General features: G+C 39.3%; 1 protein-coding gene across 1 annotated transcript; it reads right to left on the reverse strand.

Moving 5' to 3' along the window:
• Positions 1 to 591: 591 nt before the first annotated feature.
• LOC133451043 (peripheral myelin protein 22-like) lies at positions 592 to 15,180 on the reverse strand. The gene is made up of 5 exons (XM_061729973.1): positions 15,082 to 15,180; positions 14,200 to 14,290; positions 10,833 to 10,947; positions 7,446 to 7,586; positions 592 to 822 (listed from the first exon to the last, which is right to left on the reverse strand). Exons 2-5 carry the CDS (start codon positions 14,272 to 14,274, stop codon positions 662 to 664), a joined length of 492 nt encoding a protein of 163 aa, XP_061585957.1. The 5' UTR covers positions 14,275 to 14,290; positions 15,082 to 15,180; the 3' UTR covers positions 592 to 661.
• Positions 15,181 to 16,366: the final 1,186 nt, after the last annotated feature.

Below are 16,366 nucleotides of genomic sequence, written 5' to 3' on the forward strand. Positions count from 1 at the left end.
ATTGGTGCAGCAAATACAGTAAGACAAACTCTCTGCTGGTCTCATGTGGTGGGCCGAGAGACGAGATGAGACGAGGATGCTGCTTCTACGACCCAAACTGGGACAAGTGGAAGTTAATGGATGAATGAATGAATGAATGAATGGTCAGAGGCCTAAAAAGGTAAAATATTTATTTTTGGATCCATTACCTTAAAAACTAACATTATGAGCCATTTTGTTGTAAATAAAATCTGCTTTAACTCAAAACTACTTTTGACCACATTGTTTTGAACGCTCATTTCCTTCTAAAGGTTTGTTTTAACTCCAGAATGTTCCTTTAAAATAATAATCTGCTGGTCGGAGCAGACGCGAGGGAGACGAAATGGCAAGTAAATGACCTCAAGATGTCAAACTTTTTGCAAAATGATGTTGCTAGAAGTATGTCTTGAATCCTAAATGTAACTAGAAAAACACAAATAAATGTTTGTTTTAATGCCGCTGCACTCTCCACGTCTGTTTCAAACCCATTCCTGAACTTTTTATATAAAACTTACAAAAAACAAAAAAAAATGGCTCTTCTTAGCATTTGAATATTTCACACATTTATGGCGTTAGGATGTTTAAAGATTAAATCCTGCACTTTCACTTCCCACTGATGGAGCAGCCGTTTTTTTTTATGGTCTCACTCGTTCGTCTTCTTCAGGATGAGGTAGGTGATGGCTAAGATGAAGCTGAGGACGAAGGAGACCCACGCCAGGACGTAGCAGTGCCCGTATCCTCCTGACACGTCGTCGGTGTGCAGCTCAGCTGTGTAGATGGAGGCAGCTATCATTATACACAAGCCTGGGGACACAAAAGATCTTTTAAGGTTTTAAAGCTTGTGACTCTTGAACAATGCAGATGTTTCTACCGCGTTCATATTAGTACGTCAAACATATTAGATTCACATTATTCATTTCTGAAATGGTGCAAACTTGAGTCAAATAACTGTTGTTAGACTTGTAGTTCTCAAGACCGGTCTCGGTTTCGAGCAGAGATGGGTAGAAACGAGTTACATTTACTCGGTTAAAGTTACTTGAGTAAGTTTTGGGAAATTTTGTACTTTTAGGAGTAGTTTTGAATCACTATACTTTTTACTTTTACTTGAGTAGATTTGTGAAGAAGAAACTGTTACTCTTACTCCGCTACGTTGAGCTCGTTACTTTTCTTTTATCCCTTTTATCCGCGTACGCGTCAATCTCATGACATCACTGGGTGATTCTTTGGGAAAAATGTTAGTTTTTGCATGTTTTGTCACATTTACACAGACTCAAACACACACAGAGTTTCTATGAGTTCATGGGCTTGTTCTAGTTCTGCCTGGTTAAAAAAGAAAAGTACAAAGGCTTGAAATTTTGTGCTACTTGTGCTTAATTTATTTTTTTATTCTGTTATTATTTTATTATTTATTAAAGTACTTGAATTTACTTTAAGATTATTTTAATTTAAGCTATTTTTTATTTTTTATTAATTTTAATTTATTTTATTATTTTATTGATTTCATTTGCCTGAAGATGATTATTTTGTACTTTTGTCTGTTTGAATGGTTGTGTTAAAAAAATAAAATCAGACATTACTCAACAGTTACTCAGTACTTGAGTAGTTTTTTCACCAAGTACTTTTTTACTTTACTCAAGTAATTATTTGGATGACTACTTTTTACTTCTACTTGAGTCATATTATTCTGAAGTAACAGTACTTTTACTTGAGTACAATGTTTGGCTACTCTACCCACCTCTGGTTTCGAGACCGGTCTTGACAGTCTTTGGTCTCGGTCTCAGATATTTGAGATGACGTTGCACCGAGGTGACAGAATCTGGTCCAGTTCTTCCTCTTGTTAATGTACAGTTTTGCAAACTATTTGTATTTTGCATTTGATTTAATGTTTTGGTGCATCTGCATGTGTGTCTGTATTTAATTACAGTTTTGTGTTTATATCAGCCTTGTTTGAATAAATATATGAATAATATTTGCATATCGTTGTGATTAATTAAGCATCAGGTCTATGCCGTTTCAGTGATGCTGATATACAGCGTAATTTGGCTTCTATAATTATAAATAATGCAATTTCAAGTCGATAATTGTGTGTATCTTTATTATTTAAATTCACGTTTCATCTCCAAATTAAGTCCAATTTAAATCAGTGACATTAACTATTCTTTTCTGAGGTGGAGGGGGGTGTAGGAGGCTGGTTATTCTGCTAGAGGACTTTGGGACTAGTTAGTAGTCGTGTCAATCCTTAAAAGCACTGGAGTCAATCCTCCAATAGTGTATAAACAGCGGTAGTGCAGTCGCCACACATATCTGATCTCAGATGATGGATGGAAACATTTATAGTGAGTTTAACATCATCATCCACTTCTCTGTGTTATTGTGCTGCAGTTGAAAACAAGCTCATATGGAAACTAGCTGAACCAGGATGATGTTCTACAATCACGCAGGATCAGGAAATAACTAGGTTTGTTTTGGTCTCGGTCTTGAGCTGAACTAGTCTTGGTCTGTCTTGATACTCTCTGGTCTTGGTCTCGGTTTAGGCGTCTTGACTACAAGTCTAACTGTTGTGCTTGTAACTTTGCAAAGAGGCATCGCCTGAGAAGAACCGGTTCAGTTCTGGACGGCGTTATAGCTCCTGCTTGTCAACAGCCCCTCGTGTTCTGTCCGCTGGCTTCTGATGTGAACTTACTGGCAGACGTAAAGTATTTAACACATGAAAAGACACTTGAGGAGCTCACTGTGAACCGGATTCCCAGTTTATCCTGCCATCATACCTCAAAAATACTTCTTTGACTACTTTTCAGGCTGAAATGTTGTAGATAGTTGACTGATGTTCTGTTGCCTTTAATGATGTGCGGATCAATACTGAAATATCGATACCTCCGATACCAGATCTATGCTATCTATCTAAAATCGATTATCAAATGAAAACTGACACGCTGCTGGTAGGAACTACTTTCTTTCATTTTTATAGTAGTTCTTATTTTTGTTTATTCTTTTATTTATTTTAATGGTTTTATGAGTTTACTAAGGATCTTTTTTTAGTTATGGAAACACCTTTTTCAAACACATAGCTCGGCTATATGAGGCCTCTACCTCAATATACTTCTGACTTTAAAATAAATAGCTAAATAAGCGACTCTGATGTCTTAAACTATCTAAAATACACCAATTTCCTTAGATGTACCGGGCATATTAGGTGTATTTGCACAATGTATCGGTATTGAATCGATATCGCCGATACCAGCCTGAATTTTACTCCATATCGGATCGGAAAGGAAATCGGTGGTATGGAACATCACTAGTCGCCTTTACTGTAGCTCTCATTAGGCTTCACATTCACACGTACAGGACTGTCTCAGAAAATTAGAATATTGTGATAAAGTTCTTTATTTTCTGCAATGCAATTAAAAAAACAAAAATGTCATACATTCTGGATTCATTACAAATCAACTGAAATATTGCAAGCCTTTTATTATTTTAATATTGATGATTATGGTTTACAGTTTAAGATTAAGATTCCCAAAATATTCTAATATTTTGAGATAGGATATTTGAGTTTTCTTAAGCTGTAAGCCATGATCAGCAATATTAAAATAATAAAAGGCTTGCAATATTTCAGTTGATTTGTAATGAATCCAGAATGTATGACATTTTTGTTTTTGTAATTGCATTACAGAAAATCACAATATTCTAATTTTCTGAGACAGTCCTGTATGCACTGACAAAACATGCATTTTCTTCCTGAGTCGCATTCATTTTGTTTTTCTACTAACACAACAAGAGCTGCTGAAAGTCTCCATCATATTGTCCAGGTGATGTGTGCAGTCATGGAGGACAGGACCAGGCTGCTGCACAACACCCGCTCCCCGAGCGACTCTTTCTCAGAGTCCTGCTGTCGTCACCTCCAAATATGCCTGAAGCTTGGAGTTGAGTATCATTTAAGGTGACTTTATTTACTTTTCTTCTTTTTTGGTGAGGCAGGACAGCCGGCTTGACTGGAAGAGGCTTGTGCAACTCAATAAGTTGAGAATAAAAAAACCCCATCACGTCTGTATTCTGGTTTGTTTTCATTAAAACGGCGCTGATAACCATCAACCTCATCGACTGTTAACGGCAGAGTTTGATTTCTCCGCGCCGACTTGTCTGGACTTGTGCTCGTCTGAAGTAGAAGAGCGGTTCCCATCGAGACGAGTACGCTCGTCACCCCTGGACGGGTTCCTGCTCCGCTCCTTTTATCAAGGACGCATCCAGTGGAGTCTTGTGACAGCATTCCCAGAATGCATTTCACATCAAAGGGCAGAGGTTTTGTTTTACTATGTTGCATGAATCTTGCTCTTCTAACTTCAAATGGATGGATGGAGCACTTACAGTGCACTTACAGTGCGAAGGCCCTATTGTATCTGTAGGAAATGTTTTTATTTTCCTTCTTCCGACGAAATGAGGGCCTTTTTGCCCCCCTAAACGTGCACCAAAAGTCACCAAATTTTGCACGCAAGCCTGGCCTGGCGAAAAATTTTATATTTAATGGTTTGCATTAATGGGCGTGGCCTAATGGCTCAACAGCACCCCCTAGAAAACTTTGTGCCTCAAGCCCCACAATACGGTTTGACGTACATGCACGAAAATCAGTACACACCTGTATCATGTCGCAACTGAAAGAAAAGTCTCTTGGCGCCATGGCCGAAACCGAACAGGAAGTCGGCCATTTTGAATTAATCGTGTAATTTTGGCGCAATTATATCCCATTTCTTCAGCCGCTAATACGACCCGAACCGTAACGTGCACCCAGGTGTGTTATACATCAAAATGTGCGTCTCGATCCTGCGACGATGGGGATTACTTTTCTCAGTCAAAAGTGTTACCGTGGCGACGATAGATGCCGAAAAGCGCACTCCCCCTTCATCTGATTGGTCCATATTTGATAGGTCCTACTTTCTGCCATATTTTTTGAATGGTTTGACATAAAGAGTCATGGGTGGTGTCATCGGCCTTAGTTTTGAGTCCTTGACCTTTATTGGAGAAAATTGCACGCGCAAGGGCCTATTCATCGCTGCTTGTAGCTTTAATTTTCATTTTGTTATTCTAACATCTGAAATACAAACGCATTAGAGAACACATCGTGTGAATGAATGATTGAAACACTTTTATCAGAGGAGGCTACGCCCCATTTTCAGTCGCATTAATGTTCATAGTTTATTTTATCTTCTTTAAACTGTCTCCTTTTTCTTTTAAATCGACCCCATAGGCTGTAAAACGCAATCTACGAAGCATCGCTCATGTGACCCAAAGGTCCTCTGAGGAGCCACTTTGAAGCCTCTTTTTGCTTGATCCCCACCGAAGGAGCGGCAGAGCAGCTGAGAGATGTTTACAGCAGAACATTTCATTTTAGATCATGCTTCTGAGGTAAAATCAGGAATTACGGCTGCTTTTACCGGACGCTTGGTTGTGCAGCATGACGACGACGACTGATGAGGAAGTGATAATGACTCACCGCTGGCTGAACCAACTGTCAATCAAAAGGCTACGCCTCAAATTAGATATAAATGTATTGCTTTATATAAATGGAGCTGACTAAATATGTTTATTTCTGCTGTAATGTTGAACATTTTAAATTGGGCAGCAGCCAGCCTCCGGTGGCCAGCTGAGGAACGGCAATTTTTGTTACTTCCGGGTTGACCTCAATCCAGATGTTATATGTTAGATGGCGGCACTTGCCCGGGCCCTGACTGTGAGCCCGATGGGGTCACCGGGCTTGGATCAGGGGGGTTCACAGTGTCTCCAAAAGTCCCCAATAACACCAGAAAAGTCAAAAGATTTGTCTCTAGTTGCTTCTTCTTTTAAAAAGGAGTCGCTCGAAGGGTCTGAATACTCGCTAAATATTAGGGCTGCAGCTATCGAACATTTTAGTAATCGAGTATTCTACCTAAAATTTCATTGATTAATCGAGTAATCGGATAAAACATATTTTTGTTTCGTTAAAGAGCAATTATAAATATACATAAGATGTTAGATGTTAATTGACATTACTAAGACTAAATTATTTAATCCAGTAGGTTCATGGCTGTGCATTTAAAAACCCTGAACTTACACCAGTCGACCAAATTCACTGCCTTCACTCAAAAAACTAAGGATCTTACCAAGAAATGTTCTTATTTCTAACCTAAAAATGCCATTACATAACTTTCATTTGTGTCAAACAAATTTTAAGTTCTAGTTAAGTTTTAAGCTAAAGTCTTGGTAAGATTTTGAGTTTTGGCAGTGTTCAAAATAAAATTCTGAGACCTTCTGTATTGGAGCACATTAGGCACCAGTGCTGCTTGATGTTTTATCCATCAATGATTACAGAGCTAAAATTGAAAACTACCCAGCTAGTTTTATTAAGTTTTTATTTTTCACCCTCATTCCTCTCCAGCTCTGTGTTTTTACAGATTAAATGCGTTAGCCACGCATCCACAGTAGTCATAATTAATAGAAACCTAGCCTTCCACAGGGCTAACGTTATTGTAAGAGGAGATTTATTTTTGTTAAGGTTATTTTTGGTAATTCTAATTATTGGTATCAAGCTCTGTCTTACAGTGAAGACATGTAACAGTGTTTGCCTTGGTGTCCAGCTTGAAATGCTCCCACACTTTTGACATTTTCTGCCTTTTCTTTTAGTAAAAAACAAACATATCAGCCGCCTCTTTCTTCTGCGCGGCGTCAGCGCGCTGTGCCCTATTAGAGGTAGTCCGGGCAAAACACCCTGCTTTGAGCTGCAAAATTAAACGATTTCTCGAGGCAGAGAAAATTCCTCGATCATTTTTTGTAATCGAATTATTCGAATTATTCGAGGAATCGTTTCAGCCCCTACTAAATATAGCACCAAAGTCGCTAAGTTCCCAGCGCTGAACTAATTGTCTGACACTGCGTCACCTAAGATAAGATAAGATAAGATATCCTTTATTTTCTCCCTCAGTGGGGAAAGTTATTTGTTGTCAGAAGTACACACATATAGGGGAGGGGTAAAAAGACTGAAAAGTCAGAAATAAAAAATATATAAAAAATACAAAAGATACGTATAAAATATAAAATGTGAACACAGGATATGAACAGTATATACAGTTTAACAGTGCAGAAAAGCAGGTGGAGTGTTGTGAGGTAGATTGGCAGATATTGCACATCTTATGTTATTGCACATATTATTGTCATATTATTGCCTAGATGATATTACCTAGATGTCAACTTTGCTGTATTTTATTATTATTATTTCAGTCATATCGAGCGCTCCATTTGTCCGAACTCTTCTCCACATTACATTTGGACAGAGGATTGAGTCGTCAGTCAGTCGAGCATTTCCATCCACGGATGGACCCGATCCATCAAAACTACAACAGTCTGAGAAAAAAAAACAAACAAGAATGTGTTTTTTCCTGTGACTCCAGGTTACTTACAGCCGATCAGCTGGAAAATACCGGTCAGGGTGAACCGCTGGCATTTGGGCAGCGTAAACAGCTGAGCCACGAACACAAACAGGGCCAGGATGGTGAAAATACAGGCCAGCACTGAAGTGGCCTGCACGGTCTGGAGGAACTCTGCAGGACGACACAACACACACGGTGAGCAGGTTCAGCTACAGAAACACATTCGGGGTCATAACACATTTTCATTCATTTCATTTTATTCTTTATTTCATTCAAAAATAAAACAAACAATTCAATACAATACAAAGACAAATGTTTCTAAATTGTGAATGAAAAGGGAGCAGAAAGAAGAAGAAAGTTATCTAATCTGCCCCTTTTTCCCAGGAAATAAATGTACAAATAACATAAATTAAAATTTTTTAAAACAACAACTAAGTAAATAAAAAAATAAAATAAAATTACCGCCGGCTATGGGTATGTCAATCAAACTTAACTAACATTTTTCATTATATTTCCTTAACATACAAGCTTTAATTGTTCTTTTGAATGTAATGTTTGATTTGGATTCTTTGTTTTCTTTATTCAGATTGTTCCATAAACTGATTCCTTTCACAGAAACACAACGTTCCATCAATTTAGTCCTGAATCTTGGTTTTTTAAAGATCTTTGTTCCTTTTAAGTTATACTTGCTTTCTCTTTTTTCAAATCTTTTCTGAATGTTGATTGGTAACGTTTTTTTATGAGCTTTAAACATAATTTTTGCAGAATACTATAGTCTACTAAGTCATGAAATTTCAACAATTGTAACTGAAGGAATAATGGATTTGTTGGATCTCTATATCATTTTCACATAATCAATTCTGCATATTTAATCCATTAAACCCACTAATATCTGTATTAATGACACCGCTCCCTCTTAAAGGCGGGGTAAGCGGTTCCAGGTTAGCCAGTATCTCCTAACACTTTGGTAATTCCCCATCTTGAGTAGACTGTAAAAAAAACAAAACAAGCCAAACAAATAGAGGAGGGACCGACTGCACCAAACCAAAACAAATGTTCTTCCAGCCAATCAGAACCGGTGGGAGGGTCCAGGCTTGTGATTGGCTGTTTCGTGGGAGGGAGGGGCTAGATCTCCGTGTTTCATTGATGTTTTGTTTAATTATCAGGACATGTGGCATCGTTCACATATCGCTTCAATTATGAAGTTTTCACATATCAGACGATCTTAAAGACGCAGAGCAAGTTTAAGATCAAACACAGCTTTAGGAGAACAACAGTCAATCATTTCAGTCGCTTGCTGATGTGACTCGTGGTTACTGTTGCCGGAATCAGTTTCTCAGAACCTTGTTTTACATGTTTCGTTGCTGTTTTGCAGAGATTGTGGCGGCTAAAGCCGTCCTAAGGTTCACCACTGGACTGGACCTTGACTGGACCGTTGCAACGCCTTGATTCCTTTCTTTTTCCAGCGATTCTGTTGTGGTTTTGCTGGACTTTTGAAATCATTGTCCAACTATTTCAGCCAACGCTTTTGACTCTCGAAAAGAGGGATTTTGTCCAAGTTTACCTGCGAAAGGAATTGATTTACTAAAGTACATCACGCTCCTCCGTGATAAGTGGTGTTAGCATGGCCCCGTATCTAGGTGTCCATTAGGGGTGTAACGATACACTAATCTCACGATACAGTACGATACACGATATTGAGGTCACGATAACGATACGATACGATATTATAGCAGTATTTTTTTAACAACCTTGAATGAGGAACATATGACTGGAAAAAATTGTCTTTCATTTGAAAGACACAAAATACAAAACAATGCTGTGCATTTGCCCTATTGTTACAGTTTGTAATGCTTTATAACTGTTTAAGTTTTAAAGAGAAAGCCAGGCCAACCATTTTCCACAAACTGAACTAAAAGTAAATGTCAGGTTTGCATTATGCATCTTCAGTTTCATACAAGTACAAATATTTTGCCACAAACTGAATATTTTCTCTCATGTATGATTTGACTTTTTTCTTTTCCAGAAATTTAACAACTAAAATTAAATAAATAAATAAAAGTAAATAAATACATTTTTAGATCATAAAAAAGATTCATGCTCACCTTATAAGTGTAAGAGGAGATTTATTTTTGTTAAGGTTATTTTGGTAATTCAGGGTTCATTATTTTATAAATATATTCTTTATATTCTGATGTAAATCAGGGACTATAATTAAACTAGTCAGTTAATCTGTAGTTGTTAATATGTTTTAGATTGGGCGGAGTGACACAGCACTAGTTGCTGTGTTGATGTTCTAAAATCCTACACTGTTGAGCGGACATTAAAGTACACTCGAACTCGGAAGAAGTTTTCCCGTGTTTATCCTACTCACGACCCGAAAAAGGTTTAATTTAATAAGGTAAGGCTTAACTCTACACCAGACTTAAAAGTTCAGAGCTTAAAACCGTGCAAGAGTCCCGTGATCGGGGCCGCAAAACGGTACTAGTTTCTTCTGAGCGGAGTAAGATTTTGGTCCGCGGGTCGAGGCGCGGTCGGCACGCGTGGTCGGATGCGCGAACACAATAGATTAATATTAATAATCCAATATCGCGATACACTTTTTCACCTCCACGACACGTATTGTGATGTTTTTGTATCGCAAAATTTCGTGGCACGATATATTGTTACACCCCTAGTGTCCATGTCCTGTGGCTGCAAAACAAGCCCCAATCACTACTCCTCCACCACCGTGCTTGACAGCTGGTGTGAATGATGTTGTGTATTGTGACCTTAACTTTGGTCCAAAGAACAGCCTCCCAGAGGTCCTGGGGTTCGTTCAAAAGCAGCTCTGCTGTCAGAGGGGGCTTTCTTTATGAAACTACCTGATAAACTCTTAAGATCTTTGATTTAATAAAGTGAATTTTTTCCACAGCTTTACAATTTAATTTGCTAATTCTTTTTGTTGGACAAGAATTTTTCTTTTGTTTTTTAAATACCTGACATGTTTCGGCAATTCCTTTCGCCTTCATCAGAGTCACAAGATGGTGTTTGTGTCGGGTCAGGTATAAAAAACCTAAAACCTTTTGTCTGACAAAAAGAATTAGACAATTAAATTTTTAAGATCTTTGCTGATGTCTTTCCTTTCCATCTTTCCCAAATGTTTTGCTTTTGTAAAGGTGTTCACAAGTAGCACCTGGCTGCTGCTTCACCTGTAAATCCTCTGAAACCAACAACGCTGAGCTCAGTTTTTTTAGGCTCGCCGGCTTCGTAAACGCTGTAAAACATGATACTTTTGTTCATCTCGGGTCGTATTTATCTAACTCACGAGAACCATATTATTTATATTTTGCCCTGGTGCATGAAACCTCGGGTCTTGAAGTGGCTGCTCTCTCTATTTCACACAACCGTACGTATTTTAAACTCCATAAGTCAGACCTTCTTGCGTGGAGCCCTCCGGGTAGCCTCTCAGGCTGAAGTAGTGCCAGTCTGAGCTTTTCAACTCCCACGTGCCCCACAGTTCTGTCGACACAGTCTTGGTGATCCACCAGGCCTGAAGGGAAGAATAAAGGCAGATAAATATAACAATATCAAGAAGCATGTATTGTAAATGCAATATTAAGTCAGAGTTTTGCAGATTTGATGTCAGCAGTTGTTCTTTTCTCCCTTTGTCATGTCTTACATGCATAAACTCAGGCCCGGTTCTACGAGGGTGCATAAGCATTACACCAGACTTCGTTCTGCAGCGATATTGCTGCAAAAATGCACTGAAAGACACTTTAAATATTATTGTTTGACTGTTATCATTCCACTTGAAATGACTGTCATGTTAAGTGATGGTTTTCAGCTGTATAGATAAAATTAGTTTGAATTTCTATGTTTTATTATTTTCAGGGTAAGAAACATCTGTTGCTAGATTGTCTGATGGGTGAGGTAGCCCAGACTAAATGTAGCATTTTCTTTGTTCTGTTCTTTGTTTCTAAAGCATTTGAAATACACTTTAAATATTCTTGTTTTGCTAGTATCATTCCGCTTGAAATTATGGGATAATGCATAATTTAGTGTTGAATAACGTGCCAGGCATCAGCACCCCCTCTGATCTGAGATGCAGCCCTACTAGAGATGGGCGGTATGGACTAAAAAATGTATCACGATAATTTCTGGCATTTATCCCGATAACGATAAAAATGACGATTAAAAAATACCAATTTAACTCCACCTTTGTAACTATAAATCTATCTCGCTCTCAGATCCGCCATGTTTGTTACACAAAAACGTCATCAACGGGAATTTATCCTTCTTTCTTTCTTTCTTTCTTTCTTTCTTTCTTTCTTTCTTTCTTTCTTTCTTTCTTTCTTTCTTTTTTTCTTTCTTTCTTTCTTTCTTTCTTTCTTTCTTTCTTTCTTTCTTTCTTTCTTTCAGGCTCATTCCTTCCTTCCTCCTGCTCTCTCCTTCCTTCTTCCCTTCCTCTTTTCTCCCTTAAGGAATTCCTTCCTCCTTTCCTTGTTTTCTCCCTTCCTTCTCCCCTTTCCTTCCTTCCTTCCTTCCTTCCTTCCTTCCTTCCTTCCTTCCTTCCTTCCTTCCTTCCTTCCTTCCTTCCTTCCTTCCTTCCTTCACGTACGTTGTGTGTGGATTTAACACAGAACCATAAATCAGCTTTACACAAAAACGTCATCAACAGGAATTTATCGTTTTTACCGTGAGATGAAAAATTCTTACTGTGAGGAATTTTTTTGACGGTTTATCGTGAACAGTAAAATATCACCCATTCCTAATCCCTACTCATCATTTTCTAGGACCGGCCCTGCATAAACTACATTAACCCTCCTGTTATGTTCGTTTCTCAGGTACAGCAATGCTGTTCCCGGGTCAATTTGACCCGGTGCATGTTTAAATACCCAAAAGATGTCAGAAACCAAAAAAATCCAAACAAACATTGTTAATATGTCATTACTAACTCCATTACTAACTATTCTATCAATATTTAGTGCAATGGTGTTCCTTACCTCTGACAGGTAATGGTTCAATTATGATATGATTCACTCGTTTTTCATAAAAAATACATGTTTAAACTTTTTTTTTAATGTTTCACCACTTTATTACTTTTGAAAGACCAACATATAAAACACAATAGTTTGCATCACATGCTGCCCAGATTTTGATGCCATATTTAGCTGGTTTGGAAGGCATGTATTGCCTAAATGGGCAGCGACCTCTGAATGCCACCAGCCTTTCATCCACTGTGATATTAGGGCCTGGGTTATAGAGCAGTGGAAGTTGCTCTACCCACTTGTCCCACACTGTCCTAATAGCTGCCAGCTTGTCTCTCTCCCGTCTACCAGCCCTTGTCTCTCGATTATCAAATCGGATTACTGGAAAATGTGAAAAGTCTCCAGAGACATTGTCGCTCGAAATATAGCCCTGCCTGTCTCAGCATCCCAAAGACTGGCTGTCGATTCATCCTTTGACTTATAGACCCCAGCCAGGATGAGGACCCCCAAATACGCGTCGAAATGTGTTTTGTCCAGCTCCTTCCACTTCTCCCCCAACACACGCCTCCCTTCTAGATTGGTCATTTCCAGAATTATTTTCTTTATTGAATCTGGCATGACCAGCTCAAAGGCTGACTTGATGTCAGTCACACGAGTCACTGCCATCCTAGTGGGCCCTGGCACTGTCTTTATTATGTTTTCTGCATACAGTTGTGCCTGACGCACATTTGGGGATGACGACCACTGTATTTCACCATTTTTTGACATGAATGTCATGCTTGGAGGAATAGGAACAGCAATTCCCTCATCTGGTTCAAAATCAGAATCATTAGAATCAGAATTCAGCTCAAGACAGTCTTCATCTTCAGACACATCCTCCTCTATTTCACTGTCATGATCAATGATGACTTCCAGAGCCTCCTGGACTGTCAACCTTTTGCTTCTGCTGCTCATTTTGTAAACGTCTACCTGACAGAGTGTAATGTTGGTAGGATTCCCATGCAGAGAATCTTTTATATGTTTTGCCCCTCCCCTGTGTCCAGTGAGTGTGGGTGGAGTTTTCCCGCGAGAACATCCAGCACCTGCACGTGTGTGTGTGTGTGTGTGTGTGTGTGTGTGTGTGTGTGTGTGTGTGTGTGTGTGTGTGTGTGTGTGTGTGTGTGTGTGTGTGTGTGTGTGTGTGTGTGTGTGTGTGTGTGAGTGAGAGAGAGATTGGGGTGAAACATGTCTCACAGTTGCAAAGAAAGAAATAGTCTGACATTTCTGACACCCTTTTACCTCCAGATTGACTGCCGGGTCAAACTGACCCGAACAGTATCTATGTTTTATAAACATGCAGGGGGGGGTTGCAAATATGTGAGATGAACTATTTTCATATTATATGTTGATTACACTAATTAAGGCAAGCAGAAGAAGTTTCATACTGAAAAAATACTTTTAACTATTTTTCCCAGATCTTCAAACTTTAAAACGGGTCAATTTGACCCGGAACACAACAGGAGGGTTAACATGTGCCGGTGTGGGCAGACCGGGTTGGTGTTCCTCTAGGCATTGCTGGACCATTTCTTGTGGAGGTTTGAGAACTGCTGCATTGTGGGTGGCAAACGCATATTTTGACATTTAACTCCTGGTTATTTCCTTGTGGTTTTGCACACATGCCTGGCAGAGCTGCCTGACATGTTTGTGTTGCAACTGCAGCTCCGTGGGAGCTCTTGATTGGCACTTGTAGCTGATAAAAAAAAAACCCTTTGTTCACACTTAAGTCCACACTTGTTGCTTAAATAAGGACAGAAAATAAAGAAATGTGCTCTTACATTGTCGATGGTGGCCACCAGAAGCAGGATGATGGTAGTAATGTGCAGAACGACGATCCCTGCCAGCACCAACATTGTGGCCCTGTGAGAACTGATAACCACAGGAATTAAGGATCCGCGGAGGCATCTACTGTATTTCTCCACGCACAGAATTATGTAACACACAGCATTTCACACGAGGGGATATCAGTTTATAGTTTCCAAATATAATGGTTGCAGAAAAGAGGAGAGGAGGCGGACAGGGAGAGGAGGGAAACCGTTGCATTCAAGTCCAAACTGGTCCCTGCGGAGCCAGATCTCCGACTATAACGCACATCTGGATCCAGACGCTTCACGGTCCACAAAACCGGTGGTTCCGCTTCAAAACATTGCTATAAACGTGTTTTCATACATGTGGGGCGACTCGGACGGGATCCCAAGTCGTTGAAACGCCAGTAAATGCGATTCTGGTTATTTATCTGGTGGGTTTTCATCGATTTTTACGCCGTCGTCGGGAAAGGCGCGCTGAAAGGCGCGTTTGTTGGGACCGCACACACACACACACACACACACACACACACACACACACACACACACACACACACACACACACACACACACACACACACACACACACACACACTGGCCAAATACTCTAGTCAATTACTTGGAAATGAAAAAAAGAAAAAGAAAACTAAGAGAAAAAAAGAGCAAAACTTTTTTCATCCAACTGAAGGCGCGTTCGTTCAAAACTTTTTTAGGTTTGTTTTCGTTTGCGCTCAGTTCATTTTCTTCAGTTAACTTTTAAGCAGTCTTAATACACTAATAAAACATATCAGACTTGCACACACTGACCTGCCCGTGGAATAACTGTATAAGGTGAAGAAAGTGTGTAATTGTTACCTGGAAGCCCTTTAACGCGCGGCGTGCACGGGAGTTTGTGTGGAAACGCTTCTCTGTGGACCCACCCAGCCTCTGCTGCTCCACACACACTACCAACTCCTTTTTCTCACCCCCGTCCTTCTCTTTCCTCTCACTAAGCCCCACCCAGAAAGTTTCAAATATTGTTTTACCCCACTTCGAGTTCGGTCCGGATGAGGAAACGCCCCCGTGATGCGGCTGCGCTGGAGTCTGCGCGTAAAGGCGCGTTCATCTCCAAAACAACCAGCTCCAGAGATGTGTACAGTCTTTTCTTTATGGTTTTATTCCTATAAAAAAAAAACTTTACCTATGTCACTATGGAGAAGCAATTCTCCCAATTATACGCATACAGTATGTTCTGTTTGTTTGGTGCCCTGGTTGGTCTTGGCACAACAACTTCACACAATTATTTCATTTTCATTTCATTTCATTTTTATTTATTCCGATCATGGAAATATGCAAACAAAAAAAACAAACAAGTAAAATGACAACACAATCAAAACCATATTCCATAACCAGAAAGGAGCAGGAAGAAGAAAATCTTATTATACCTGCCCCTCCCTCAAAACTAAATTGAACAATAATTACAGATAGGCTGCACAATTACTTAGTTAATATCACAAGGAAAGAAAACCAAAAAAATCAAAGATAGATTGTCTGTCTCCATACGCATATATTATATATTCTAACTATTTCATCCATACAATGCTATTTTTTTCTCTTTAAATTTCTTTTTAAACTGAAATATGTTTATACAGCCCTTTAAATCATAATTTAATGAATTCCATAACTTAACCAAATTATTCATACCATTATTTATTTAACAGCAACGAATCCAAAAAGTAAACATAAAACCAGGTGAGCAACACTTAGTACCTGCACAGATCCAACTTTAGAGACCTACATTACGACTTTATCAGTCTCTCATTCTGGAGGAGTAACTTCTTTCTTTCAACATTCTCAGTTCATTCATGTTTTTGGGGATTCACTAGTGTAAAGATGCCACCAGCTTTCTTCATGTTTTATAGGAGTGTCGCGGTGCGTGTAAGCGTGCATGCGCACGAGAGGCGCGCGGACGAGAGAAAGAGCTGTCGGGGGCGCGCAGCGGATCCTCCAGGTAAGTGTCGGGGGCGCGCAGCTCGTCCCTGGAGGAAAGAGCGGCTCCTGCCGGCGAACAGGGACAGTTACAAATATTTATGTCACTGTGTAAACGTTATCATTGTTTTCTTACTATTATGATGTCATTCTGAATAATTGTGATCAATTG

Source organism: Cololabis saira, chromosome 1 (assembly GCF_033807715.1).
Source record: "Cololabis saira isolate AMF1-May2022 chromosome 1, fColSai1.1, whole genome shotgun sequence".
NCBI classification, from domain to species: domain Eukaryota; kingdom Metazoa; phylum Chordata; class Actinopteri; order Beloniformes; family Belonidae; genus Cololabis; species Cololabis saira.

Excerpts from the sequence above, each read along its gene's own strand:
- LOC133451043 (XM_061729973.1), bottom strand. The coding sequence starts at position 14,274 with ATGTTGGTGCTGGCAGGGATCGTCGTTCTGCACATTACTACCATCATC. Across the intron at positions 10,948-14,199 it reads TGGTGGCCACCATCGACAAT|GCCTGGTGGATCACCAAGAC; the intron begins GTAAGAGCACAT and ends TCTTCCCTTCAG. Across the intron at positions 7,587-10,832 it reads GGAGGGCTCCACGCAAGAAG|AGTTCCTCCAGACCGTGCAG; the intron begins GTCTGACTTATG and ends GTCGTCCTGCAG.